Source organism: Micromys minutus (genome assembly GCF_963924665.1).
Source record: "Micromys minutus genome assembly, chromosome: 9".
Lineage (NCBI taxonomy): Eukaryota > Metazoa > Chordata > Mammalia > Rodentia > Muridae > Micromys > Micromys minutus.
Genome location: NC_137978.1, coordinates 35,733,232 through 35,760,941, shown reverse-complemented (window position 1 = coordinate 35,760,941; position 27,710 = coordinate 35,733,232). Strand labels below are relative to the sequence as shown.

The 27,710-nt window shown below is 50.6% G+C and overlaps 1 protein-coding gene across 1 annotated transcript; it reads right to left on the bottom strand.

Moving 5' to 3' along the window:
* Positions 1-306: 306 nt before the first annotated feature.
* On the bottom strand, positions 307-27,710 carry SLC2A1 (solute carrier family 2 member 1). Its single transcript, XM_080922090.1, has 10 exons — positions 27,508-27,710; positions 16,230-16,325; positions 5,075-5,235; positions 4,677-4,917; positions 4,074-4,236; positions 3,794-3,981; positions 3,548-3,652; positions 3,039-3,140; positions 1,611-1,814; positions 307-1,366 (listed from the first exon to the last, which is right to left on the bottom strand). Exons 1-10 carry the CDS (start codon positions 27,523-27,525, stop codon positions 1,166-1,168), a joined length of 1,479 nt encoding a protein of 492 aa, XP_080778216.1. The 5' UTR covers positions 27,526-27,710; the 3' UTR covers positions 307-1,165.

The window sequence follows — 27,710 nt, the reverse complement described above, 5'->3', positions numbered from 1 at the left end:
TTGTTTGGGGGACAGGGTATGGGAAGGAGTTGTAAAATATGCAGATGAAGATAGGATTCCTATCTTCACCTTTAAGACGCTGAAGCTCGAGCATCAGGGCATGGTTAGCTGTACGAAAACTCTTAGTTTTCCTCCGGGTCAGAGGTCATACAGGTTTGAGCAAAAGGGACACTGCCAGGACCCCCAGCCACTGGGTCACAGCTATGCTGCCCTTCTCACCTCCATCCCCCAAAATACCTGCCTGGCCCCAATCCACAAGCATTCTGAAACCAAGTTTCTAAAAACCAGCCATTTATATCTGCTTAGGTAAAGTTACAGGAGTTTGTTGGTGTATTTACAAGTGGGTTTTGTCCAGATATACTATAACTTAGTGTCTGTATTTAATATTGACAACCAAAAAATATATAAATATCTTCCATCTATACACAGCAGGGCAGGAGTGTCCGTGTCTTCAGCAGTAGTAAGTTCTGTCTCCGAGGTCCCTCTCACGGTGTTTGCTGGCCCCTAGTGCACAGAGACTAGAACCTGGCAGCCCAGCCTGGCCCTTCCTTCTCCTCCCTGCTTTCCAGTGCTTTCAACTGGTCTCAGGCAAGGAAAGATTAATTGAGTGGTTGGTTGGATAGGAAGAGACAGGAATGGGCGAATCCTAAAATGGAGCCTGGATCCCTATGGTGTCGGGATCCAGGCCTGCAGAAGTGGGTGGCAGCTACCGCCTCCTGCGGCAAAGCCTCCTAGCTCATAGTTCAGTATTAGTGTGTCCTTGGCCATAGGTCCAGCCCTACAGATTAGCTTGGCAAAGAAGGCATGTGTCTGGACAGGGTGTGGTCCCCACCCTCAGGCACTGGGCCAATCAAGGTGAAGACTACAGTGTGGAGATAGGAGAGTGGCTGATAAAAAAAAAATAATAACAAAATCAGTAATAAAAAAAATTATAAAACCTGCTGCTTATCTGAATAGATCTGAGCAACAGTCTTGCTTTCATTAAAAATTCTGGAGCCAAAGTCCTGAATATTCTTCTGGACTTCATTGCTGGCTGAAGAAAGGCGCCCAGGCCCGGCTCCCCCGAGATCTGTCAGTTTGGAAGAGAGAGGTCTCATCTAGCTGCCTGTGCTCCAGAGAGATCCTTGGGGCTGCTGGGAGCAGGCCGGGCTGGGTGTGGGGCTCCTCACACTTGGGAGTCAGCCCCCAGAGGGTGGAAGAGCTCCTCGGGTGTCTTGTCGCTTTGGCTGGCACCCCCCTGCCGGAAGCCGGAAGCGATCTCGTCGAAGGTCCGGCCTTTGGTCTCAGGAACTTTGAAGTAGGTGAAGATGAAGAAGAGAACCAGCAGCACCGTGAAGATGATGAAGACGTAGGGGCCGCACAGTTGCTGGAAAACACACGTTACACGTTACCTCCAGCCTGGCTCAAAGGACTCTGACCCCTTGATCTGAGGAAAAGAATTGCTACCAGCCACCCAGTAAGAGGCTGCTCACACCTGTCCTGTGACAGGCTCCAGAAATAGCATGAGAACCAAGGGGGAGCTTGGTGTCACATGACTTGAGCCACCACATCACACAGCATGACTCCCCACATGTAGGTGAGTGGTGGAGGACAGACAATCCGGCTCTCACCTCCACATACTGGAAGCACATGCCCACGATGAAGTTTGAGGTCCAGTTGGAGAAGCCAGCCACAGCAATAGCAGCAGGTCTGGGTCCCTGGCTGAACAGCTCGGCCACAATGAACCATGGGATAGGACCAGGGCCTACTTCAAAGAAGGCCACAAAGCCAAAGATGGCTACAATGCTCAGATAGGACATCCAAGGCAGCTGTTCCTGTTGAGGAAGATGGTGTGAGAGGTTAGGTGGGATGTGACGGCTCAGGAGGAAGAAAAGCTGTAGACCTGGGGTGACCCTGGACTTGCTGTGCAAATGCTATGGTCTGAATGAGACGGTTCCCCACCCCCACTTGAATGTTTGGGAAGGACAGGGGGTGTGGCCTTGTTGGAGGTGTGTCATTCTCAATAGCTACCTGCCCTCCCGGTGCCATGTTCTCCAGCATTATGGCTGTGGACTCTGAAACCATGAGCCCCCAAGTAAAATGCTTTTTTAATACATTGCCTTGGTCATGGTGACTTATTACAGCAATTAAAAAGCAATAGACACACCCAGGTGCCCTAGGTGAGGTCTCTGTCTCACAAGATCTATTCCATGCCCATCTTCTAGTGCTCTGGGACTCCACGGTGAGGTAGGTGTGTGTGTGTGTGTGTGTGTGTGTGTGTGTGTGCGCTCATAGTGGTGGTTAGTGATTTCTGCTGGTCTGGGGACCAGCTGACCTAAGGTCAATTCTTAGTTTCATTCCTTATCCAACATGAGGCTTGAGTCAAATGGGAAATGCAAAGTGAACATCTCTAATCTGAAAAAACAGAAACAAAAATGCTTTGAAGTCAAGCTTTTTGAGCTGGTCACATGATTCCAGAAGAAAAAAATTCCACCTGACCATGTTTGATGTCAGTCAAATGTAGACATGATAAAAATACCATTTAAATTTGCCAACAGCCTGTGTGTGGAAGGCGCATATGAAACAACGAGTCTTACTTCTTTTTACACTTGAGTCCTAATCTGAAAGTAACCCATTGAATGTATGCATATATTCACAAATCTGGGACTTCAGAAAAGCCTAAGCTGTAACAAGTAACAGTTCCTAGTTTGGGGACTGAAGACAGGTGTGTTTGTGTGCCTCTGTGGCATTAAGGGACCATTAGACTGCTGAGGGTTGCTCTGGAGATAAATGGAGGCTTTTTAGGTAAAGGCTCTGCAAGTTCAGCTCTAGGCAAGGCACTTCCACATGGAGAACATCCCCAAGCAGGGAAGAGAAAGATCAGGATGGGAGAAGACAGCCGGAGAAGCAGGTGAGGCTCCAATTCAGAGGCACACCCACATGGGGAAACCCAGGCTGGGTGCAACATGAGCATTTTGGGACCTAAATCCAGGTGAAATCTACAGCCATGGCACCTTGAACAGGCCCAGTGTGTCTAAATCCTGGTCCCCACCACTCACCAGCAAGGCCAGGGCGATGGTCATGAGTACGGCACAGCCTGCCATGCCAGCTAGGCCAATGAGGTGCAGGGTCCGCCGTCCAGCTCGCTCTACGACAAACAGCTGTGGACAAGGAGGAAGACATGTTCTCTCTGCCTGATACCCTGGAACCGCCTGTCCAGAAGCTCACCCCAAGAGCTAAATTCAAGGCAATACACACAGTAAGGGAAATACCTTTCCCCACCAGGCTGAAGCTTGGGGGCCTTGCAGGGAACAAGGGAAGGAATATAGCTTCTGAGCCCAACAGTACCGGGGTGAAAGGTACTGGAGACCAGAGAGCTAATGCATGCTGGCTGTGACCTTAGGAGAGCACTTGCCTTCTCACCTCCCTGAGCATCTCTGTCATCCGAACAGTGTGAATAATGAGCCTCACAAGTTTACTGACATTTAGTTTGGCTCCCACAACAGGATGCCATCCGGTCCTGATGCCCTGAACTGGACCCTGGCTGCTGACCAAAAGCATGACTCACCGACACCACAGTGAAGGCCGTGTTGACGATGCCCGAGCCGATGGTGGCATACACAGGCTGCTGCACACCTGCCTTCTCGAAGATGCTCGTTGAGTAGTAGAACACCTGCCAGAAAGGGAGACTGTTGGAGATCCAACATGTTTTCGCCCTTCTTCTTCTGTACCAGTTACTAGTGGGGATGTGCGTGTGGTGGGGATGAACACTGCTGCAGGCTGTGGCCACAGGAAGGGTGGGTGTGGTACTCACAGCATTGATGCCGGACAGCTGCTGCGACAGCTGCAGCACCACAGCGATGAGGATGGGCTGGCGGTAGGCGGCTGAGCGGAACAGCTCCAAGATGGTGACCTTCTTTTCCCGCATCATCTGCCGGCCCTCCTCTTTCATCTCCTGCAGGTCTCGGGTCACATCGGCTGTCCCTCGAAGCTTCTTCAGCACTGGTGGGACCGGAGGGAAGGTGGGGTGTCTCAGAGTGGGGAAAAGGACTGAGCTCAGGGGGACAGGGAGGAGGGCAGGGCCCAGCCCGTACCACTCTTGGCCCGGTTCTCCTCGTTACGATTGATGAGCAGGAAGCGGGGGCTCTCGGGGCAGAAGGGCAACAGGATACACTGTAGCAGGGCTGGGATGAAGATGACACTGAGCAGCAGAGGCCACAAGTCTGCATTGCCCATGATGGAGTCTAAGCCAAACACCTGGACAAAGAAACCAGGGACTGTGAGTGCCCCTGCCCTGGCCCTACTCCAGTATCCATCCCAGCCACCAAGCGGGCCTTCCCTGCCCATCAGCTGCTGAATGAGGGAAGGACCTCTCTGACCCGTTTCCCTCATCAGCTCAATTGTAGAGGACATGGGACATGGTATGTGGGGGTTGCCATCCTGGCTGTAGGATTAAAGGCTGGAGGAGCCTCCAGGGGAGGAGCGCCACATTCATGAAGGCTTCTAGGCCTGGAAGCCCAAGTGAAGGCCAAGGGCTCTTGTTGGTAGGTCTGGGGATCATGTGTGCTCTGGGATCTGCCCACTGTGAGGCTGACTTAGGCAGGGCTGGGTAAAAAAGCTCTGCTCTGCTTGACCGTGACCTGAGGGCCAAAGCTGTGGGCAGAGGCAGCGCTAGGGTAGACCCAGAACTGGCTTACCTGGGCAATAAGGATCCCAACGACGATGCCCAACTGGTGCAGTGTGCCTAGGGCTCCACGAAGAGCTGTGGGTGACACTTCTCCCACATACATGGGCACAAAGCCAGTGGTCAGGCCACAGTACACGCCAATGATGAAGCGGCCCAGGATCAGCATCTCAAAGGACTTGCCCAGTTTGGAGAAGCCCATAAGCACAGCAGACACAAAGGCCAACAGGTTCATCATCAGCATGGAGTTCCGCCTGGGGATGGGTCACAGGTCAGCCAGCTCCCAAGACCCCCAGACTCCCCGGGGGATGAGGCCATAGTTAGGGATGCTTTTGCCACCCCAACTTCCCCCAGAACTTCAAGCAGGATGACATGACTCCCGAAGGCAGGTCTGGAGGCTTTCTGGCTTACCTGCCAAAGCGATTAACAAAGAGGCCTACAGAGAAGGAACCAATCATGCCCCCAACAGAGAAGATGGCCACGGAGAGAGACCAGAGTGTGGTGAGTGTGGTAGATGGGATGGACTCTCCGTAGCGGTGGTTCCATGTTTGATTGTAGAACTCTTCAATAACCTGCAAGGAGAAGAGCCTGGGTAGGTTTGGCCACCTCACCACAGATGCCAGGACTGGCTTCAAACTCACTGTGTTCTCCAGGCAGCTCCTTTCTTTGCTTTATATAGGTTCAGTTTCCTCAGGTAATAAAAGAACTGGGCTCTCCCCCTCTCCTAAGGTGCTCAGACTCTCTGGGGAAGATGGCTAAGGATGACAGAGCCAGTTTGGGCAGAGCAGGAAGGTACAGAAGAAATGCTTTTGCCCAACTGCCCCCTTTCAGATGGCTCCCAGCATGCTCCAGGCCACAGCTGCCGGCCCTGGGCCCTATCCCAACCCCCTGCTGGGGAGGAAGAGCAGCTGGACAGACAGGTTATGCCATTCTAGAACCTGTAGGAAGTATGCACTCACTGACTCTGCATTGAGCCTGCAGGAGTAAAGGACATGCTCTAAGGCACACTGTCATTTCTGTCTCCCAGGCCCAGCTCTCCTGTGGCTGGCTGGACATGCCACCTGAAGGATCCATGGCTTCCTTTCCTTTCCAGCTCAGCTGGGTGTTCAGAGAAAGGCCCTAGACAAGGAAGTGGTTCCAGGAACTAGAGAATCTATCCTGGTGTGGACCTGCTTTAGCCCTGCCCCCACACAAGGGCCTAACCTGGTGCCATGGACATGGACAGGTGGCACTGGTTCTGACATACTCACCATACTGTCAGGCAACACTGACAACACCCAGTGCCACAGGCGCACCCAGAACACATGGAGCCACAGACAGGCAGGCCCAAGTACACACAGGGAAACAACATTCTGGGCCCACACCCCGACATGACACAGCATAGCCTGTATTTAACTTCACCTTTTTTTTGAAACAGGGTCTTAGGAGCTCATAGCAACTCTCCTGCCTCAGCCTGCTGAATGTTAGGATCATAGATGTGAGTGACCTTGCCTGGATCATATTGTACTCATAAGGCTCCCAGTTTCAGCCAGCCACAACCCCTCCCCCACCCTTATCACTGGTAGCTCTTACACAATTTCCACAGTAACTCAAGCCATTCCTTCCCCAGGCACACACTGCAAGCTCCTGCACATGAAACAGCATGTGGTCTCTTCACAGTATGGCAGAAAGGAAAGGCAAGCAGCACTTGCCAAGGTAAAAGTGTGCGGGAGTGGGGCAGCCTGAGACCCTCTGATCCTGGGCCCTCGTCACTCCCCATCTTTACCCCTGCTCTGCCACCAGTTTGTGTGTCAAGTCCAGAGACAGACAGAGCCAGGCTCAGCGGTTAGAACAGATCGTGGGAAAAGGGGACCTAAGCACATACTGTATACAAAATAAGCACCTGCAGTATACAGGGAAGCCAGACAGCACAGGGGGCCGGAAGCTAGTTCTGAATGGGAACACAATCGAGTTCTGAGCCCTGGTCACTCCTTTGCTCCCGGTTGACTGGGCAAGTCGCTGTGAGAAGCTTTGAGCCCCAACTCCCTCTCCTCAAACTCCGAGTTCAGCATTGTGGTAATGCATCACTTAAAGGGGGCCCACTCTGAGAAATGTTACTAGATGATTCCACTGTATAAACATCAGAGTGCATTTGGAATAAAACTAAATGCTGTAGGTCATTGAGAGCTCTTGATACAATTAAGGGATGGCAAACATGAGACATGCCAGAATGCTGCCATGTAACCCAGAAGGCTGTTTTAGGGCAGGGTGTTATAGTATGTAGAAGAACTCACTGTGAAACTATGAATAATGGTTACTTCCATCACCATTTTATCATCTTTAAAGGTTTTATCCTTAATTATGTGTATATCTGTATGTGGCTATGTGCATAAGAGTGCAGGAGCCCCTGTGGGTCAGGAGGGAGAGTCAGATCCCCCAGGGCTGGAGGTATAGGAAGTTGGCAACCACCTGGTATGGGTGCCAGAAACTAGACCTGCAATTGTCCTCTGCACCACTGAGCTATCCCTCAGAGATTATCATCACCATATATGGTATTGTTATTTGAACATGACTCTGCTAAACATGTTGTTTCTGTTGTAGTAAAGACTAAACTTGAGGTCTCGGGTACACCAGGCAAGGCCTCTAGTGCCTGCCTGTAGCCCTGTGCTAAGCTTTTATGACTGGCAGCACAGTGGGGACGCTTTCAGACCTATGAGTAATGCTGTTATGCCAGTGTTGCTAGATCACACGGCTATTTTCTACATGGCTTTGATTTGTGGTGCTGGGGATAAACTCGGGGCCTTGAACATGCTGGTCAAATGTTCCACTGTCCAGCTGTTATGGTATTACAGGATAGCCATTCTGCACAGACCGTCTGTCACTGAAAGGTCTTTATGTGGCACACGACTGCTTCCTCTACAGTGCTAGAAGAAATCGAGGAAACATACTTATGGTACCTACCACACAGTACTGGCCCAAGTTCAGTGAAAACCATTGTCAAAGTCTGATAACACTTTCCTGCCATAATTCAACTTTGAGGGTCATACCACATCAATCCAGCCTCTGCTCTGAAGGCCACCTTCCACATCTTACCTCCCTTCCTGCTGCCATTCCTGCCCCTGAGATCCAGCCCAGACTTCTAGGAGTTTGTCTCAGGGCCAGTGGTAGGGGTACCTTGAGTTAACAAAGGGTCTTAGGCTCTCTTCCTAGAAAACTTTGGTCCTACAGGGGTCAGAGACCGGGCCAACTCCAATAAAGAAAACAAAGTGCTTTTGTTTTTCAAGGGATACACAACCCCAGAGGGCTACTGGAATGGCAAGGCCCCGTTTATCAGGCTCTGCAGAGGACAGGCTGTTCTGAATAAGGGAGCTGCACAGATAAAAAGTGTTTCTCCAGGGCCCACAGCTGGGAATTGGGGCTCTTCCCCTTTGGTTGCGCAGGATGACCAAGCAGACCCACAAGCAGAGCTGAAGGATAATGGGGGCCTTGTAGGCAAAACACTCATACACATAAAAAGATAATTTGAGACAGGGTCTGTTTACGTAGCCCTGGCTGTACTGAAATTCTCTCTATAGACACCAGGCTGTCCTTGAACTCAGGTGTGCTCCCAAGTTCTTGGGACTAAAGGCATGTGCCACCACAACTGATTACAAAATACTGTTTTGATTGAAGCCAGCTAATGGAACTTATTTCAACTGTGTGCAAACGGTGGATTTGTGGAGAGTAAGTCAGTTAAGACTTAAGCTGCCTACAGGAACTTAAGGACGAGCACTGAGCCTCTTCCTACAGCTCAGCTTCTTAGCTCTCCTCACAGTGCAGGGAGGGAAGCAGCTAAGTGATGAGGTACCCAAGCTCCCCCACATCCAGCGAAGTGGCTGGCTGGATTGTCAGCAGTGAACCAAAGCTCACTCTCCCAGCTCCTCTAAGCTGGCTAAGCCCTCTGCTGAGCATGAAGAAGCAAGGGCAGCTCACTTCCTATTGTAGCAGGGGCCCCACACTCAGGGACAGCAGAGGCTGAGCTGTGGGCTTCCTATCAGAATCAGAAATATTGTTTGAGAAGAAGTTACTGGTTTTCTAGTCTGGCTGCTCTAGAAGACTCCTTTTGTGAGGTCCACATGGGGCTCCAAGCTGACACTGGCTCAGGAAAGACAGAGCAGCCCCAGAGAATCCTAAGGATTCTTTCTCTATGGAGGAAAGTTCTAGGGTCACCTGTTCCATCCAGCTACTGGGAGAAGGGTGTCTGGCAGCAGAGTGCTACTGACCACTCCCCTCACAGGAGCCAATGAGCAGCCTTCTCAGCCCTGTCTTATGTCTCCTACCCCTGTACCAATCACAAGCCTAAGCACTATGCCTGATGCTGCCACTGTGCCCACCCCTGGCATCCCAGGTCTGCTGACTGTGCCTTCCCATCAGTCTTCTGAGCTGAGTGGCTTCCGCCCTAGGTCCATCCTGTGTTTTGTTGTCTTTCATTCCCAAAGTGATGCCTTTCCAAGGGTAATGAGCTAGCACTCCTCCTTGTTGGGAACATTTGAGCATATTGATCTAGACCAGTAACAGGAACAGCTTAGGTTAAATAGGTCTATTTGTAAGGGCTCTCGCTTGCTTTCCATATAATCCTTTTAAAGATGTGAAACCATAGGACTGGGGAGGTGGCTCAGCACCTTTTTCTCTTGCAGAGGACCCAGGTTCTATTCCCAGCAGCTGATGGCAGCTCATGACCATCTGCAATGCCAATGCTAGGGATCAGATGCTCTTTTTGAGCCCCATGGTGCAGACATGTATGCAGGTAAAACACTCCCCAAATGTAAAATTAAAAAGGGGGGGAGGGGAACCATTTCTTCATGGGTTCAAGCTGATGAGATAGGGAGGGTTCTAATCAGCTGAAAGATCTGCTGTGGAGCTGTCCTGTCACAAGGCTGACATCTTAGAGATATACTTTGTTAGCAGAGGGTTACTCAGGCTTCCTTGACCACACTCATGGGAAGCACATTGGCTCTGCAGCTGAGGTCCTGGGGCTGGAACAGTTTACAAGAAAAAGCTCTTCCTCACCACTTGCTCCCCTAGAGTCAGGAGTGGGACCTGCACATGCCCAAGGGTTTCTTAAAAATCCTAAGGCCACACTCTAGCGGGCCCAGGCAAATGCCCACTCTCTACAGAGGAAGCACTTGCTTCCTCTGTGGTAACAGGGTGGTGTCTATAAAGGGATGTGAGGCAGAACACGTAGCCTGCTCACAGAATAAGCCGTTATTGATGTCACTTTTGTTCCCCAGGAGAGAAGTCACCTTTCAGAGAGAAGCAACAGGGCTGTTAAGGTATGACTTGGCTGTAGGGTGATCACTTAGTACACTAAGACCTCAGGTTCAAGCCTCAGAACAGCAAAAACATTCAAAATAAAAACACACCTAAACTAGAGAGGAGCATCTGAGACAGGGTTGTCAGCTTACATTGCCAGGGACATATGGACTACCTGGGGCAAAAAGAACCTGAAGGAACTGGGGGCTTGACTCAGAAATCCCAAAGGTCCTGTGGCCCCCTAGAGCAGAAGCCCCAGGCTCTGTTCTCCCAGGTTTTTTTGATAAGAGGCTCCCCACCACCTCAGGAGTGGGAGCTCCCTGTTGTGGGGAGCCTAAAGGGAAAGTGATCCCGAGCTGTGAGAGGAAACATTTCTATGAAAATAAGTCTGAAGCCACATACAGCCTGTCACTTGCTTTTCTTTCAAACTATGAACCCCATTTTGGCTTACAGGCATATGGGGTACTGGCTAGCTTGGCCTCCCTGATAACCTGACCTAGGATGAGACTGCCGCAGAGAGGCGTGTTTGGGAACCATCCTTGGATATCCTACTTCCAGGCCTGAGTCTTCTGAACTGTCCCAGCAGTGATGACCTCAGCTCTTTCCCCACGTCCTGTGGGGATGAAGGGAATGTGGTCCTTCCCACTCCCTTCCAAGGAGGAAAGGGTCGAGTTGTGCAGCTCAGGCTCTCGGCCTGGTCTTGGTCCAAACTCCCAGATCTCTAGCGCTGAACTCTCTTCCCCTCAGCTCAGCCTAGAGTCTCAAACAATGCAACCACACCCGAGGAGGGCCAGATGCTGCAGGTGAGGCTGGACATAGTCCCACCCACGGCATCCCCAGAGGCTCCCTCTGAAACCTGGGAGGAAGAGGCTCAGTTAAAGCTGAAAGCAGCATCAGATAACAAAGGATGCTTCAGAGGATCTAGAATTGGTTTTTTTCCTCACCAAGGACACTGCCCTGGCTAGTGGTCCCTTCCCTGCTCTACAGCCTGCAGGAACTTCTCACACACAGAGCTCCACCTTACTGTGTGTGGCAGCAGCAGCAGCAGTAGGCAGGGCCACCTAAGCCCTCAGGATGAAGTTTCTTCAGTGCTCTGACTCACATTTTCTGGGCAGACAGTTGACACCCACAACTCAGACTGTTCTTTCCTTCTATTTGATCACTTTTCAGGGAATGCAGTTCCCCTCTAGGAAGTCCCCCTGGCCAGCACCCCTCTCCTCCAAAGTCACGTCTACAATGCCTGCTGTCATACTGGCTGTTAGCATCCTACTGAATACAGGGCAGCCCATCATAACAAAGGAGTGTCCAGTGCCACCTCTGGCCTACTGTGCCTGCCCATGCTTCCATCGCTGTCTTCACTATAGTCTAGAGCAAACTTTTAACACTGGTGCTGGGTGCAGGGAACCAGGGGGCTTGCAATGATCGGCTGTGACGGCGTGAGGGATTGTGCAACAGTTGTGTGGGAAGTTCTTGAGATGTGTCTGTACATGACCGGACTTGACTCAGCTCTGAGCTCAGAGCACAGTGGGCTAGTACTGTGACAAGTGTGAGCAAGGGTCCAGAGGCAGGGAGAGAGAGGGGAGGGAGACAGGGAGAGGCAGCTACAGGAGAGGAGAGGAGGAGAGAAAGAGAATATCCACCCCCACTGCCTGTCTCCCAGAGGTTGAGCACAAAGCATAGACCAGAACCAGACTCACTGGATTTAAACTCCAGCTTTGCTGTGCTAACTGTGTGCCCTTGGTGTAGTTTCTTCACATCTCTGTGCTTGTTTCTTACAAAATGGAGGTTATGGGGCCTACTTGGTGAGGTTATCATGAGAACAACTGAATGGCCACCTTAAAGCACTTAGAATACTTAAAGGAGAGTAAGTTGTAAGGGTTTGTGGTGGGGGCCGCACTAAGGCTGCTGGTATCCACAGAGCTATAAGAGGCCGGTCTCAAGCTTACAGTCAGCTCAGTCCCAGAAGTGCTGGGTGGGAGGTGGGAAGCAGGTCCAACTGGGGTCATTTCTGTCACTGGCCAAACCAGGTCACTTAGGCAAGGCCTCACTTCCTCTGCAGACCAGGTTCCTCCCTTGTCAAACAAGAAGGGCTGAACTACATCAGGCCCCTCCCAACAGTCTCTGGGTTCCAGAAATGCCTCTCAGGTGTGCTTGGTTCTGCCCTCATCAAACGTAGGGAGGCACTGTGTAGGTCAGCCCAGGGTAGTATCCAGGGTGTCACTGCAGTTCCTGCCACCCTCTGTGGCCAGGCTCGCCTTTCCCAACCTGAGCCCACACTCGTCCCATCCCATCCCATCCCGCCCCAGCCTTTCGCTTGCCAGCCAGCATCTCTTTCCTCATCCACGATAAAAGAAAGACAGTCTAGTCTTGTGTGCCAGGCTTACAAGCTGCAGGGAGAGGAGGTAATTTGAGGGCAGGTGCAATATAAACATTTAAGATAATATCATGATTAATTACCACTTCCGGCAGAAGCCTTTCAGGCCTGTTTTATGGCAAAGAACAATTTCCTAGTGAATGTCTGCTCACTGTGGGCAGAACTACTTCAGAGAAGTACTCAGAACAGAGCGCCCAGTGCTGATGGACACATTCCACATCCAAAAAGCCCCTTCCGTGACACTTTCTTTGCCTGGGCATCTGACCCTCCTTGCTGTGGGGCCACTCCTCTTCCAGGTATAAGTAGGCTGCCACATCCTTTATCGTGTCTTTCTGCTGCTGCCCTCCCCTAACCTCTCCTCTTTTGAAATCTGTGGGTTCGACCGGCTGGGGAACATAAATATTTGTAAGAAAACTGCATCTGTGCTGACCATGGACAGACTAGCAAGTCCAGCAACTTCTGACAACAGTGCTTATGTGGTCTCAGATGCAAGGGGTGAGGGATGGTGTGAGCTTGGGCAGCACTGTGCTACATTCCATGTACACACAGAGGATGGGAGAATCCCGGAGCGACCCTCACAGATCCCACATGCACTCTCCTCTAAGGTCTCCCCCACCATCCCCTCTAGATGGGGTGACCCTAGAAGGCTGTGTTGAGTTCACAGCCATATCTCCTTGCTGCAGAGGGTCTGACAGACTGGATGCTGGGTAAGTGCTTGTTGATAGACAGTGCTGGCACTACTGAATCGTGCCTTTCCCAGCACGGTGGCCGCTCTGTGCTATACACTAGCTGAGACACATGTTCGGTCCTACTCTGACCACTTCTACCCTCTCCTCACGACAAATGCAAAGTCCAGCCAGGCTTTTGAGAAATGTCTGCAAAGCGCAGAATTGAACAATCTAGCACAGCTGCGTTTGGCTCAGGAATGTCACTCTCAAGTCTGGCTCCTGAGAGGAACTTTGGACAGGTGTCTCTGGCTGCGCGCATACATGCAACTCACTGGCTGGGCCCTGTGTGGCTTACCTGTCCTTGGACACAATGGGCAGCAGTTCTGGTCACCTCCATTTAGCACTGGCCTCCCACTGTTTCTTACTAGCTAGGAAGCCTCCAAGGCAGACAAACTCATTGCAGCTCTGCTTGTCCCTCCTTGTCAAGAGCAGTCTCCTACAGGCTCCCTAAATTTACCTCCTCAGCATTTCCTCTCCTCCTCTACTGATACCGTACAACATGTTTATAAAAGGAATCTAGAATAAAAACAAAAAAATCCCAACCAAACAATAACCTTATGCAAGCCACCCACGAGGACCTCTTTCTTTCTCTCTTTCCCTCTTCAAACTAGTGCAAGGAGACTTCTACACACACTGCCCACCTAACTGCTCTCTGCAGCCACAAAGCCGCCATCACTTCCACACTGAGCAGTGAGGGGGTGACCAGTCCAGTCTGCTCCTCTACTGCTGAGGTGAACATGTCACTGTGACAAGCACTGCTCTAGCTGCAAGGACACAGTGGAGAGCTAGCTTGACAAAGACCCTCCTCCTTCAAGCCTTCACCTCGTGAAGTTCCTGTTTCCGGGTTCTATATTTTGTACTGGCTTTTCTGAAGCAGATCTTATGTAGGCCACACTGGCCTCAGACTTGCTACGTAGCCAAGGTCTTAGAACTCTGGACCCCCCACTTGTCAAACTCCCACCAGGACTCTAGGTGTGCGCCATGCCCTGCACTCCTGTCTGGTTTTAAGATGTCAGCTCCTCTTCCTAGGGTCCTTTCCATCTGTCACTGGGAATGTCAAGAGCTGACCTTTGCTCTCATTACTTCACAGATCTTCCCCCATGCCCATCTGGGTTGCAGTGACCATCACACACTCATTCTCCAGCCTGTGTATGAGAAACCACTCAGACCTGTGAGCTTCTGCAAACCTCCAAAGGTGGCCAGCAACCCGGTTCCTGCCCACCTCACACCAAACTAAGTCCTGCCACCTTCCCCTGAACTAGACATATAAAACCGTTTCTGAACCCTTCTCCCTCATGTCATACTGAACTTTGGTTAAATTATGCTTATTTATTTGTGTATGGGGGAGGGGACATGTGTATACTGGTATGTATGTAGTGATCAGGACAACTTGTAGAGATCTGTTCTTGTCTTCTTCTACCATATGGGTCCTGTGGACTAAACTCAGGTTGTCAGGCATCTCAGACTCTGACCCATCTCTCTCCAGCAGCCAGCATCTGTTCTTATGACATTAGTCCATGAGTGTCTGGCCCCAGCTCACTTTTAGGTCCATTTATTCCAGGCACATCAATTTCCAAAGACACAGATCTGACCAGGACTATCCTCCTCCTCAGGCTCAAAGGTCCTCATAACACCCACCCTCCACCTACCCATCCGGCTGTGCCAGGACAAGCTGGGGGCTATACTGTAGATCCAAGATACTCATGCAAGGACTGTGGTGGTCCAGTTCTGGCTTGCCGTAAACTCCACCTTCTCCTCCCCCAGCCTACCTCCCTGACTTGTCCCGATACTCATCCTTCACAGGTGAACACAGCTCTGCTCTCTGGGCATCATCCCCTGAAGGCCCCTCTGTCCTGCCTTTAGAGCCCTACTTATGTTATTAGCTCACTGTGACCCACTGCTTCTCAGCTTCAGCCACCCTCAGCAACAACTAAGGAGCTTCCTCAGCATCCCAACTCAGAATCTGGGTGTCCAGGGACTCTCAATGTGCAGCAAACTCATCTCCCTACTTTCTCCCATCTTTTCTTACAGATTTTCCATCTGCAGATTCCCCAAAAGAGCTGGCTGCAAAGCGCACCTTGGTAGGAGCTGTTCTGAGCAGTAAAGAAAACAAGGTTTGGGATTTGTTCCAAGCATGGGCTCACAGTTGCCATGTTAGCTCCTGGAAAAATCCCATCAGGGCTGCTGCAGCTCAGCATGACTCAGCACTCAAGCCTTCCTAGGGACTTGCTCCCCAGCATCGGGCGTGGCCCCCACAGCCAAGCTCCGCCTACTTGGAAGAAGTCCAGCTCTGATTCCACACAGTCTGGTGCCCCAGCTGTGCCCCTGGTCCTGAGAGGACTCACACTGACTATCTGGTCTCGTCAGCCTGGGTAGTGAGCATGGTCCTGACAGGAGGACTGTCTACTTCCATTCCATGATCCCTATGAAAGTGTGAATTGTTAAAGGACAGAGAGTGTGGATCAGGAAGGCAGCCTGAGGCTATGGAAACAAAGAGCTTGGCTGAGAAGACACCATTCACTAGTCCCTGACCTTGGGCCCACGGGTCATTTCATCAGCCTCCTCACTTTCCAAGTCTATAAAATAGAAATCACCACCCAACATCATAAACACATTCGAGATGCCGAATATAAAGGAGAGGCAACCCATGATCCTCTTAGAACAAGTAGGTGATTGCCAGAGTCATTTCCAGTCTAAACACCCAGAGAGCGAGTGGGGGCAGATCTGAGATGTGCAGTGGGAAGAAGGCAGCCAGATCGAGCTCCTGCAGCACCTCAGGGGAAGATGCCATGTTTGCTTAAATTGATCCAGGACCTCCAGGGACAGGAAGCAGTTTCAGTCTGGAACTGGACTATGTTGTATGTGGATAGTGTGTAAAAATATAAAGACTGCATGACAGGGTGGCACTGGGGAGGGCTCCTCTTCTCTGGTGGTTTCCCCACTGCCTGCCCACTTGCCCAGTGAGCCCCAAGTACTATATAATGAAACCCCACTATACCGGTCCTTGTAAACGTCTATGCTTGGGATACTAGTCAAGATGGCCTACCACAATACCACCATTCTATGGCCCTGGGATTCTAGAATTCCAGCTGGGAGGGTAAATGGCCAGTTGATGTCAATGATTTGACACCAAGGTGGCACCATGAGCGTGTGGGGGTGATGGTAAATATGGGTGCAGTGGTGTAGCACTTACCTTCTGGGGGGCGTTGATGACACCAGTGTTATAGCCGAACTGCAGGGATCCAAGCACTGCCCCTCCCACAGCCAACATGAGGCGGCCCGTCACCTTCTGCAGAAGGAGAAATAACAGGGTTACAGGCAAGTCTGGGCCCGGAGTACTACAGAGCAAAGTCAATGCTGGCAGGTTCCCATGTTCAGATATGTCTTCCCCTGACTCCTGGCAACACACCTGTCCTTCTCCTAAGAAACCTGCCCAGCTGACTTCTAGACTCCTGAGAGCAGTCAGGCTTTTCTATGCAGGTGGGGGGGGGGCTTTGGTTCTGCACTCTCCAGGTAGAAGTGATACTTACATTGCAGGCGGCCCCACACTGTGGGAGGATGAGGAACCAACCACTTCCCTCTCTTACCAGGGAGACCAAAATGAATAAAAGGGACAGTGCAGATGGGGAAGAAAGGCTCTGGATTTGAAGCCAAGGGCAATGGCCTGAGTCTAGCCAATGGGAACATTAGAAGGCTAGCTGGGTCTCCCTGCCCCACTGCCTCCCCACCCTCCATGTGCCTATCTGCAAAATGGGAATAGTCACATTGTTCAGTGCTAGAGACATGACCCTGCCCTTCTCTAGCCTCCCACCCTTCACTGGGAGAAAACAGTTCTTGGGAGCTCAGAGCAAGAGATCAAAGTTCCATCTACTCAGGGGTCTGCAGCAGCAGAGTCAGAACTCAGGCCCCTGGAGTCCCCATTTTGTGCTCCTCACACCCCTACCTCCAGTAAACCATGAGCTTTCATTTCAGGGCGAATTATACCAAATAATAGAAATAGGATCCAAAAAGTACACCACCCGAAGTGACTAAGTGCTGAACCAGAGAGTTTAAGAGGCGAAGGGTTGAAGGCAGCAGGAAGGGATGAGGCCAGCAGGTGAAAGGGTCTGTTTACAGAGGTGAAAGGTCAATGAGGTATCCACCCCAACAGATAGAAGTTAGGGACTCTCTCAAGCTCTTCAAATGAGGAAGCCAAGAAATGTAACTTGAGGCAGGCCCTTAACTGGCTGTGGGACATGAGCTGGGGACTCAATGCCAAAACAAAAGAAACAGTCCGGCAGCTATGGACACAGAACACCTGCAAAGCGCTGGGCACGGCACTGCAGGCCCAAGAGCCCTGTGAGGCTCTAGGACAGTGGGAGATAACCTTTGCTAGGCTTCAGCCTGTCTCCCCGCAGTACCAAGAAACAGCTCTGACTTCTAGATTGTTAGAAAGAGCTGGGCATAGCCCTTAAACAGACTTGTTCCTAGGTCTTCTTAATTTCCAGAAGCTTGCAGGACAAGGATTGCCAAAGCTATAGTTCTCACATGAAAGTCTGAGAAAGAGGAAGGCCTGTGTCTGCTCCAGTGCACACTCAGAATGTTGGGGCCTGCCTTCTAATGGCCGTCTGCTTCTCCTTGGCTGACCTTGCAAATTTATCTTTTCATGTGAGGTTTCCCTCCAACTCCAATCCTCTGTGAACTCAATCAAAAGGCATGGCCTCTTAAATCTTCTGTCTCCCAGCTCTCTAGGGAGCCTCCAGACTATAGGTTGAGTGGGCAGGGGGGAGCACATGACAAACTTCTGGGGGAGCCGCAACCAAGCCAAGGGTCATCCGGTGACCACTGGGACTTAAGAGGTTGTGGTAAACATCGGTGGCAGGGCTCAATGGTGACAGCTGAGACCCACCATATGCTGAGCTATCTATGGAGTGACATGCTCAGGGTTGTTCAGGTGTGATACTTATGGTATGCAAATACGCATTTTTCTAGTACACATTAGAATAGAAATGAAATTATTAGCACATACCTATGATTTAGTGAGCTGTAGCATAGGAATATAATGGAATATGTAAAGGGTATTTCTGGATGGATTGGTTTGGGACATTCTCCAAGTTACAGGGACAAATTTAAAGCAAGCTTCATCAATATTCACATTGAATGCCATCTCTGATATAAAAATATTGGAGGGAATATGAAACCACTTAAAAGCATGTACAAAAGGACAATAAAGGTTGGGTGTGGTGCCCCACACTAATCCCAACACCTGGAAAGCAGAGGCAAGCAGATCTGAGTTCAAGACCAGCTTGGTCTAGGTAATAACGAACATGAGGGTCCTAGCTGGCTAGCCAGCAAGAAGCAAGGTAAAAAGACTTCATTTTAGATCCTTTTGCCGGTTCTTGAATTCTGAACTCAATACTTACCCACAATGAATTTTTATAAACCAATTATTTCATATTACTTACAAAAAAGCAATCTAATAAAAAATAATAAGAGAAAAATAATATAGACTTGTAAAGTTATGCTGGTACAATGTGAGCAGAGGTACTGCAATGGAGGAGGGATAGAGGAAGGGAGGGAGGAAGGGAGGGAAGGGGAGGAAGGGAAGGAGGAAGGGATGGAGGGAGTTGCTGTGACAGCAGGCCCTGTTGAGCTACTTACTTAGGCCTGTGTCTTCCATAAGGCCCTATTCAATCCTCAGGGGCTTTGCCATTGGCAGTGGCAGGTCAAGGTCTAACTTTACTGGAGAAGACCTGCCTAATGTCAAGGAAGTGTAGTCAAGTGAGCACAGGTGGGGAGGCAGACACACCCAGTGACCACCCAGAGCGGGTGGACTCAGGAGGGGGAAGGAGTAGGAAGCCCTGGAGGATCGCCTGGGGGGGAATCAAAACTCAACTCCCTGTAGATGACTTTGAAATAAATCAGCTCGAAGGACAAGAACGCAGTCTGCCAACTGGGAAAGCAGTGGCAAGACAACATTCCAGGTAGACAGAACAGCGTGTGCAGCTGTAGAAACAGTGCGGCTGACACAGCCATATTAAAAATGAGGCTTAGCAAGGCTCAGCACAGCTGCAGGGGAGGAATAGAGCTCCTGTTCCTTGGTAGACTGAGATCTGTCACCTGCCCCAGCCCTCTCCCCAGCCCTCAGCACCCTCTTTACCACACTTGATGACTACTGACTTAGACTTAAGGGGAATAAGGGCAGAACATAGTCCAGCTCCCTTTACCTTGTTGCTAGGGTCTGAGGAGGCAGCCCTACCTGAGGAAATAGGGACAGCTTACTGTCCAATTCCATGTCAGTGTGCATATAGGCCCTGGGAAATCTCAATCAACAAGTGTTTGCTGAATGAGGTAAGGACAGACAGGAAGCCACCCTCAACTGGGCCACCATTGTTCATCTGCTGCCATTAGCCTGCAGGCGAAATTGAAATCCAGGAACTCAATATGTGTTATTTTTACCAGGCTGATATGAAGGTGGTGACGTGGAAGGGATGCAAACCTCACTTGAGACTGTGGGTACCTTTTAGAACATCCCATGGTCTTTGGTCCAAGCCCTCTCCATGATGTGTTCTATAGTCTAGAACTTAATCTGCCATCAACTGGGGACCTTGAGAAAGCATGGCTCTGCTGTCTCTGCAGCAGAGTAATGCCTGGGGAAGGAGAGATCGGAGAACCCCGCAAAGACCCACCTCTCAACCTACTGTTTGGATAAAGTGCATTCCACGTATGTTTTGTTAGAACCCTAATGTTAGAACATCAGTGCTGAGAAGTGGAAATGGCTGATGCCTTCCCCAAGCCCTCTGTGGCATGCCCACAGGGATACAGAAGACCTCTGAGTCAGATGTAGAGTTCAAATCCCTTAGGTGCACCCTGGGCTCTCTCTGAGCTCATCCAACACCTGAGCTCAGGCCTAACGTACAAGAGGGTCTTCCATGAGCCCTTCCCCCCACCTCAGGAAGTAACGGGTGAAGTGTTAAGTGGGGTACTTCCCACTATCTGAGATGACAGATAGCCCAGGCCTCAGGCCAGTGTATACTTTCTTGGATCACTGCCTTTTAACCCCATCTGTGTGCTCTTCTGGCCTGGCCTGCAGCAGGCTCTCAGTCAGTATCGGCAGAGGGTGGGAGGGCATGTGACACCACCACTGGGAGGAGAGTCCCAGCTCTCTAACTTGCTGCTTCCTGTAAAGTCTTCATGTGTGCTGGAGCATGAACCACTTGGCTTTTTAGCCCTACGAGGAAGGATGTTCAGCCCCCTTTACACATTTATTATATTTCTTTTCTAAGAATACATTTGAATGGAGTTCTGGGTATTTAAAAAAAAAATCCCGAGATATTATAGATATCTTCACTAGATAAAGGACCATGAGGTTGAAGAACAGGGACCCTGATTCCTCAGTAAACCTAAGGGTAGGACCTGAGTTTCTCTGGCCTCCTAGCTGTAGGACTCCTTCAAACCTCCCTAAATCTTACTGTAATGGTCTAATCTGAGAACAACAACACTGACCTTCATGTGACCTTAGGCCCTGATTCCTCTTGGAGGTCCTTAAAGCCTTCTAATGATGGTAAGATTTGCATGACTGACTCCTGGGCACTCTGTGGTGGCACTGGAGGCAGGCGGTGTTCATCTGTCTTTAAAGGGGGGGGAGGAGTGGGAGCCGGGCACTTATCAGTAGCACCAGTAAGGTGACAGGCACTCTGCCAGAGGCTGCTCACATCCTGATTTAACTACCACCAATCCATTCCACTCTAGAAGAGATTGCCCCTGCTTTAGAGAACAGAAGGTTCAATGAGGGAAAGGCTCCTACCCTGGAGTTCTTGGACTTCTCTGAAGCTTCAAATGGGGGGTGGAAGAGGTGGGTAGGGGAGGGCCTCTGGTAGCACAGGCTCTGCCCTTCCTGGTCAGGTTCTCTCCTGTACTTCCCGGTACTGGTTCCTAAAGGAAGCAAGGTTTCTACCTGGTGCTTTCTATGTAGGTCAAATTCCCCTCCAGCAAGTCTCCAAAGCCTTGTCAATTCTGAACCAGCAGCCAAATTCTGGGGATCTTTTGGCCCTTTTTTTACTGGCTGGCAATCACCCCTGGGCTAAGGAACTAGGTCCCACCTACCAGCTAAGAGTAGGCTTTACATTTTTAAGGGATTGGGTTGAGGGAGGGAATACCAAAAGCTACATTAAATTAGAACTTCCATGACCATTAACAAAATCGTACTCATCTGAGTTTGTTTGTGGCTTTTGTGCTACAGTAGCTCAGTTGTAGTTGAGGCAAGCTAAGGCAGACAGATCTCGCCACAAAGCCAACAATATTTACTATCCTGCTCTTTATAGAAAATGTGTCTGCCTGAAACGTAACTCCTTGAGCTGCAAAGTCAGCGCGTGAGCTGAGCCGGTTCTCAAAGCCTTCAGGAAAAACTCACATTACCCTCCTTAAGCAGCTGAAAGGGTGTTCTTCCCATGAAGGGCAACTACTTCCTTGGCCTGTAGGAGTGGACCTGGGGTGAATAAAGGGACCCCAAAGAAGCTGACACCCCTATGGTACACTCGGTAGTATGTTAGCCCCAATTCAGCAGAGATAAAATTAATATAAGACTGGGCATAAACAAATGTCTTTCTTGGCAAGTTAAGTCCCATCTATTCCACTTTGGTGACTTTATGGAAAAAATGCATTCCCTACATCTTCTGTTCTAAAGTTTTCTTAAGACCCCGAGTGAAGACTGTGTTTGAACACACACCCAGAGAACTACCTGAGTGAATGTGTAATTTGGTTATTAACTGAAACAAATCCCTGTTTGTGCGACTTGATATGTTCATTGGGCAGAAATAAATATATGTAATGCACCCAGTGGTGAGTAGTGTTCCTTAAAAAGGTACAGGATCACTGTTTCTCAATCACAGCGGAAATGCGTCTGCAGTGGACTATTACGCATCTGTTGCAAAGGAAAACATCTGTATGTGCTGGAAATAAAAAGAGCCCTGGGGTGGCTGGTTAGAAACAAAACCGCTGGGCATCTATAGTGCTTGAAAGAATACATGACCTAAAGTCCCCTGAGTTGCTAGATGTAAATAAAGCCAGTGCCTGAACTGGGCAGGTCATTGAAGTACTTTGGGTAGGTGAATGGGGTGGGCCACCTGTAACAAAAGTGTGAGCCGTTATGCTCGGGCACACATCTATACATACACAAAGGGGTGTGGGGAGTAAGTGAGACCCCCAAGAAGGTGGGAGACAAGGTGCATTTGTTCTTTGACTTTTATGTGTTTCTTTAGTTTGCTCCATTACTTCTGTGATTTTCAAAATCCAATTTTATTTTCCATTCACATCTGGGGATTTTACTGGACACAACCCCAGGGCTTGGCAGGCCTAGCACACTGCCCTCAGACGTGTTGGGGAGAATGGTAATTCCAGTGCGGCACTCTAGCTGAAGGTTTTACTTAGCTGGGAGGCACTGCGCCCAGATTAATGAACAGTTTACAAATACAAGTTTAGAGCAGAGAAAAAAGGATATTATGGTGGGGTAGCCTCCCTGGTCAGGTAAGACATTCATCCAGTTGACTGTGATAAGATGGTGGGGACAGGGCCAACAGAGCAGGCTAACCCACAGATGAGGTAGTGAGAGGCAACTGCTGTGGGCACGACATGCTAATGGCTCTGCAGTGAAGGGGTCCTTGAATCATACTCTGGCTGTTGGGGTCAGAAGAGCTCTTTATGGAGGAGATAAAGGGGTGCTGAGACCAGAGGCCCTGTGTGTGGGTGAGGATGAACATGGCACAATGGCCACACAGTACAGCGCCAACACAAAGATGCAGCCCACAACACGGATGGCAAAGCTGGCTAACAGGCTACTAAAGCCCACACTCAGGCCAGTACCCAGCTGAAGGAAATTACTTCGGCAGCTAACACTACTATCCAGAGAGCTGGTGCTGAGGACTGCCACACCACCATTGGCAGCACCTAAGGCTGTGGTGCAGACCATGGATACTGGGTGGAACACTGAAGACTTGCTCTGGAGCACTGGGGGTGGGGGTGGGGGCTTGGAATCACCAGGAGAGCTGAGCAGGAAGCCATGGCTCAAGTTAGGAGACAGCTACAGCTTGATGTTCAAGGAAAGCTAAGAGGCACCGTTTCTTCCCTTTAGCTGGGTTCCCCCATCCTTCCTTCAGCAGCACCTGACAGACACCTGAACTCCTGACACCTGCTGTGAAAACAGACCAGGGATCTAACAGTCCTCATTTCGGTATAGATGGTCCACAAAAGTGAACGTAGGCTGGGGACATGACAAGGTAAGAAAGCAGTTTCAGAGTGACCCTTCCCTGGACACTCTCAATTTCAAGACAGGGACGTGAGCTGTGGATTAAACAACTTGGACAGATGTTCTGTCTAGTAAACTAGATAGTCAACACCTTCATCTGGGGCCAGGCAGGAATGCTCTGCCTTTTCTGGATGTCAAAGCCTTGGGGTAAGTGAGCAAAGGCCCGGTTGGAGGCCAGGAGCCCATGGCTCAGTGTTTCTACATAAGCTACTGCCAGGCTTGGTGGCTGAGTGACAAGAGACTCAGGCTCCACTCCACCCCTCCCTGGGAGGGAGGTAACAATTGGAGATTTGTTTTGGGCTAGGCCAGCCTGGACACAACCTCTCTCAGCCATTAAGTCCCGCCAGAAGCTTTCCTGGCCTCCGCCATCCGAGGACAGTGGTTGCTAGACTGAATGGCTTTGTCACCTCTGTACCCAGGAGAGAGGTGAGGGGTGAGGCTACAGGCCCCAAGCCAATGTTGCACACTTTCCCCTTTGTTCCAGGTCTCCTAGCTCTGCCAGCGGGGGTGGGGATATGTTTGTACCCTTGGTGCTAGAGTGGAGCTCTGGGCACTGACACCCTGTGACCAGGAGGCACCCAGTAAAGCTGTACTCCCTGAATTCACAAGCTGATTAGAGGGGGATTTGGGGCTGACCCAGCCAGGAGGAAGGTAAGGTAGAACCCAAGGGTGGCTTGACACTAGACAAGAATCATCTTGGGGTTGTTTACATTGCTTATGTATCTAAGATGAGAGGAAAAGGGGGTCTTTCCACTTATAATAGCCACCACCCTGATAGAAAGCAAGGACAGTCTTAACCACAATTACCAAAGAAAGAAACTGAAGCTCCCAGGAAATCCACTTCCCTTCGCAGAAGCTTCCTGACGTCTACTTAGGCCTAATTAATGCAACCCTGAGTCCCAATGTACCCAGAAATGGGTTGGCAGTCCTGAAGTCTGGGGACTTCTGCCCACTTGGGACGGGTGGAAGATGGCACAGAACGTGGGATAAGAGGCAGGAACTGTCTGTCAACAGAACAAAATGCCTCAAATCTTGACAGTCTTGTCTTGGACTTGGCTGGCCTCAGTCTCCTCTTCTGTAAAGAGGAGCGTGGCTAACCCCTGGCCAGGCCTCTTCCTCAGTTTCCTTTATCCTCATGCTACCTGCAAAGGAGGTTGGCAGTGTGTTTTGGGGGGAGACACAGCATATGGAGTTACTTTTCTTTGAACTTTAAGGTCATCATGGCATGGACTCCCATTTCTCCCACAGTGTAGCTGTTGAGGCTCTTTTCCACATGCCCCCAGCACTGTATGGTGCTTTTCTAACTACCCCAGTGGCTATCAGAGAGCTGAAACAAAAGCCCAAGGTAGGACAGGCAGCCACACTGGCTGGGTTAGCTCTGGGTCTAGCACCCTGCCCACCCCTCAGTGTTCCTGCACACACCAGAGAGCTTTTGATGCTTCTAAGTAGCACAGCTCAGCATCCTGTCCCCCAAAAGAACATGCTGCCAGGAGGTGGGCTTAGGCGGAGGCTGGAGGTTGCTCAAGTTTATTTAGGGCCCAGCATGCCATCGGAATTCAAGGAAACATTGGAACATCTATAGGGCCTGACAGACACATTTTGGGTCTATTCTCTCCAAATTCTATTTATTTATTTACTTACTGACTTGGGGACAGGATCTTACTATGGCCAAAGCTACTAGCATGGAACTCACTATATAAACAAAGCCAGCCTCAAACTCAAGGGAACCGCTAGCATGCCTGCCTTCACTTACTTATTTGTGTAGAGTGGGGAGAGCCACGTGCTAGTGTGCACATGGAGGTCAGAGGACAACTTGCAGGAATCATTTCTCTGCTTCCACCTAGCATGTGAGCCCTAGGAATGAACAAAGATCTTCATGCACGGCTGTCCAGTGCCTCTCCCCATCCAGCCCATCTCTCTCGGCTTTTCCAGACTAAATTCTGACCATCTAACGTTAGGACTGTCATTCTGCAGATGACACAAAGCTAAATGAGAATCCAAAACCTCACTGTGAATCCGACACTTACAGTCTACCACCGTATCCTGAAGAGCCCTGTGATTTTTAAGTAGTTTTATGTTGAGTGCAGAGGCTGACCAGTAAAGCAAAGGACTAGCCTAGCCAGGGTGGCCAGGACACTGAGGTGAGCCCCTGCTAGCCAGGAGCTTCCACCTGCCCCTCCCTATTTTCTATTCAGTTAAGCTCATTACCACAGAGCACACCAGAGGCAGGACAGACTTTTAAACAGCTCTCCAGAACTTCCATTTTAATATACAACACAAAAGGGACAAATTGGGACAAAGGGAATGGCTTTTCCAAAGAACGTACACGAGATAATTTAAAATGTGCCTAGATTGGGTATAGTGGTGCTGCTTTCAATCCCAGCACTGGGAGCCAGAGGCAGGTAGGGCTCTAAGTTCAAAGCTAGTCTGATCTACTGATTTTCATAGTGAGTTCCAGTACAGCCAGAGCTCTGAGGAATGACCCTGTCTCAAAACAACCTGAAGTACTACAACTGCTCTCTTGTGCTTTCAGAGTTGTTTTATGTAAGCACAAAAACCTATTGGTGTGTTGGGTTGTGACGGTGGTGGCAGAGGCAGGTGGATCTGAGTTTGAGGCCAGTCTGGTCTACAGAGCCAGTCCCCAGGATAGCCAGGGCAACACAGAGAAACCCTATCTCAGGGGGGAAACTTCTATTGGCATTGGTGTAAATAACAATGCAAGTACACGAATTCATCGATATAGGTATAAACCACGGTGAAGGAGGGATCCCGAGATCTACAGATGGAGCCAGTGGGGAAAGTTCGGTAGCAATTACCCTCCTCGCCGCTCACAATCTAAGACATAATCCTGAAAAGAGACAGTGAAAACAGCCCAGACCTTAGGAACTGTGTGACTTTAGGAAACTTACTTCCCTCTTGTGTGTTCCTGTTAAGGAAGCACAGAATGACATGGAAAAAGCAGTTTAGCCATGAGACAGGTGATCAATGATCAATGTTCGCCTCCCTTCGGTACTCAGAATATCCACCTTATCCACTCGAAAAATACTCAGCCAAGTGTGATGGTATCCGGCTTTGCAGCGTTCGTGCAGAGGCAGGCAGATCTCTGTGAGTCTGAGGCCAGCCTGGTCTACATAAGAATTCGAGGGCAGCCAGGGTTGGGTAGTGAGATACTGTCTCCAAAACAAAAACAAAATCCAAGAAATTTGAAAGATGGACAGATTAACCTAGGTCTGGGACTACAGAGGTTAAGGCAGTGCTTTCTTTTGATAAAAGTCGTGGAGAAAAGTTCGACGTGGAGAAACCAAAGTTCCGAGTTTAAGTGGCTTCTGAAAGCTTCTGGGGCCTCAGACTTCCATTTGTCTTTTTACTTAGTTACATTCTATCTATATCACTGTAGCCCGGGAGACACTGTTAGTACGACCATGCGGAGCCAACTGGAGCTTTCTTTACAAGGGTCCCACCAAAACACCCCCGCTGGCCAGTAGAGGTAGCCCGGGATTTAGCACATGTTCGCTGCGTTCTTAACTTTAAACAGGGAAGGGGCGGCGTGAAAAAGTGCGCATCCTTGAGCCTTCCTATATACTAAAACGGGAAAATCCAAATGTTTAAAAAAAAAATTAAAAGGGACTAGAACATAGAACAAACTCTACACAAAGCAAAAGCCCGTCAAGAAAGAAACAATGTCGCACACCAAGAGGGGTTCCGTAAATCCGGCCCTTACTGGGCAAGTATGATCCCAGGTGAAAGATCCTATTCAGACAGTGGCTTGCCCCGGGGAAAGGCCCCACATTCCAGGAGGACTGCGCATCGTGCGGTCCCCAGAGCTCGTCAGCCCCCGACCCTGGCCTGGAGGAAGTGCCTTCACTTCACCTCCTGGCCAGCCCCGAGGCCCGGGTTCCGGGCACGGCGCGGGCTCCGGGAGGGTCCCGCCTCCTCTGCGCCTAGCCGGGGCCCGGCCGGGGGCTCGGCCCGCTTAGCCAATGGGCGCCGCGCTCCGGCCTCCTCCCCCGCGCGGGAGGAGCCGCTGAGGTCGTGCGCGACGTGCGGCGCCTGGGCCCCTGCTCCGCGGCCCCCGCCCCGGCCGCGTGAAGCGCGAGGCGACCGCGTGAGGAAGCGGGGAGTCGGACGGGCGCCCGGGCCCGCGCTCGGCAGCACATCCCCGCCGGGAGCGCACAGCCCCGCTACTCACCTTGCTGCTGGGCTCCATGGCCGCGCTGCGCTCGAGGCTCTAGCTGTGCCGGCTGCGAGACGGAGAACGGACGTTCTGTGACTCTGCGTCTCCCGCCGGATCACCGCGCCCTGACGCACTTAAGACCCCGTAGCCTAAACTGGCACTCCACAAGGGATTGAAGCTTTTTGGCCGCGAGCGCGCGGAGCTGCCTTTTTATAGGA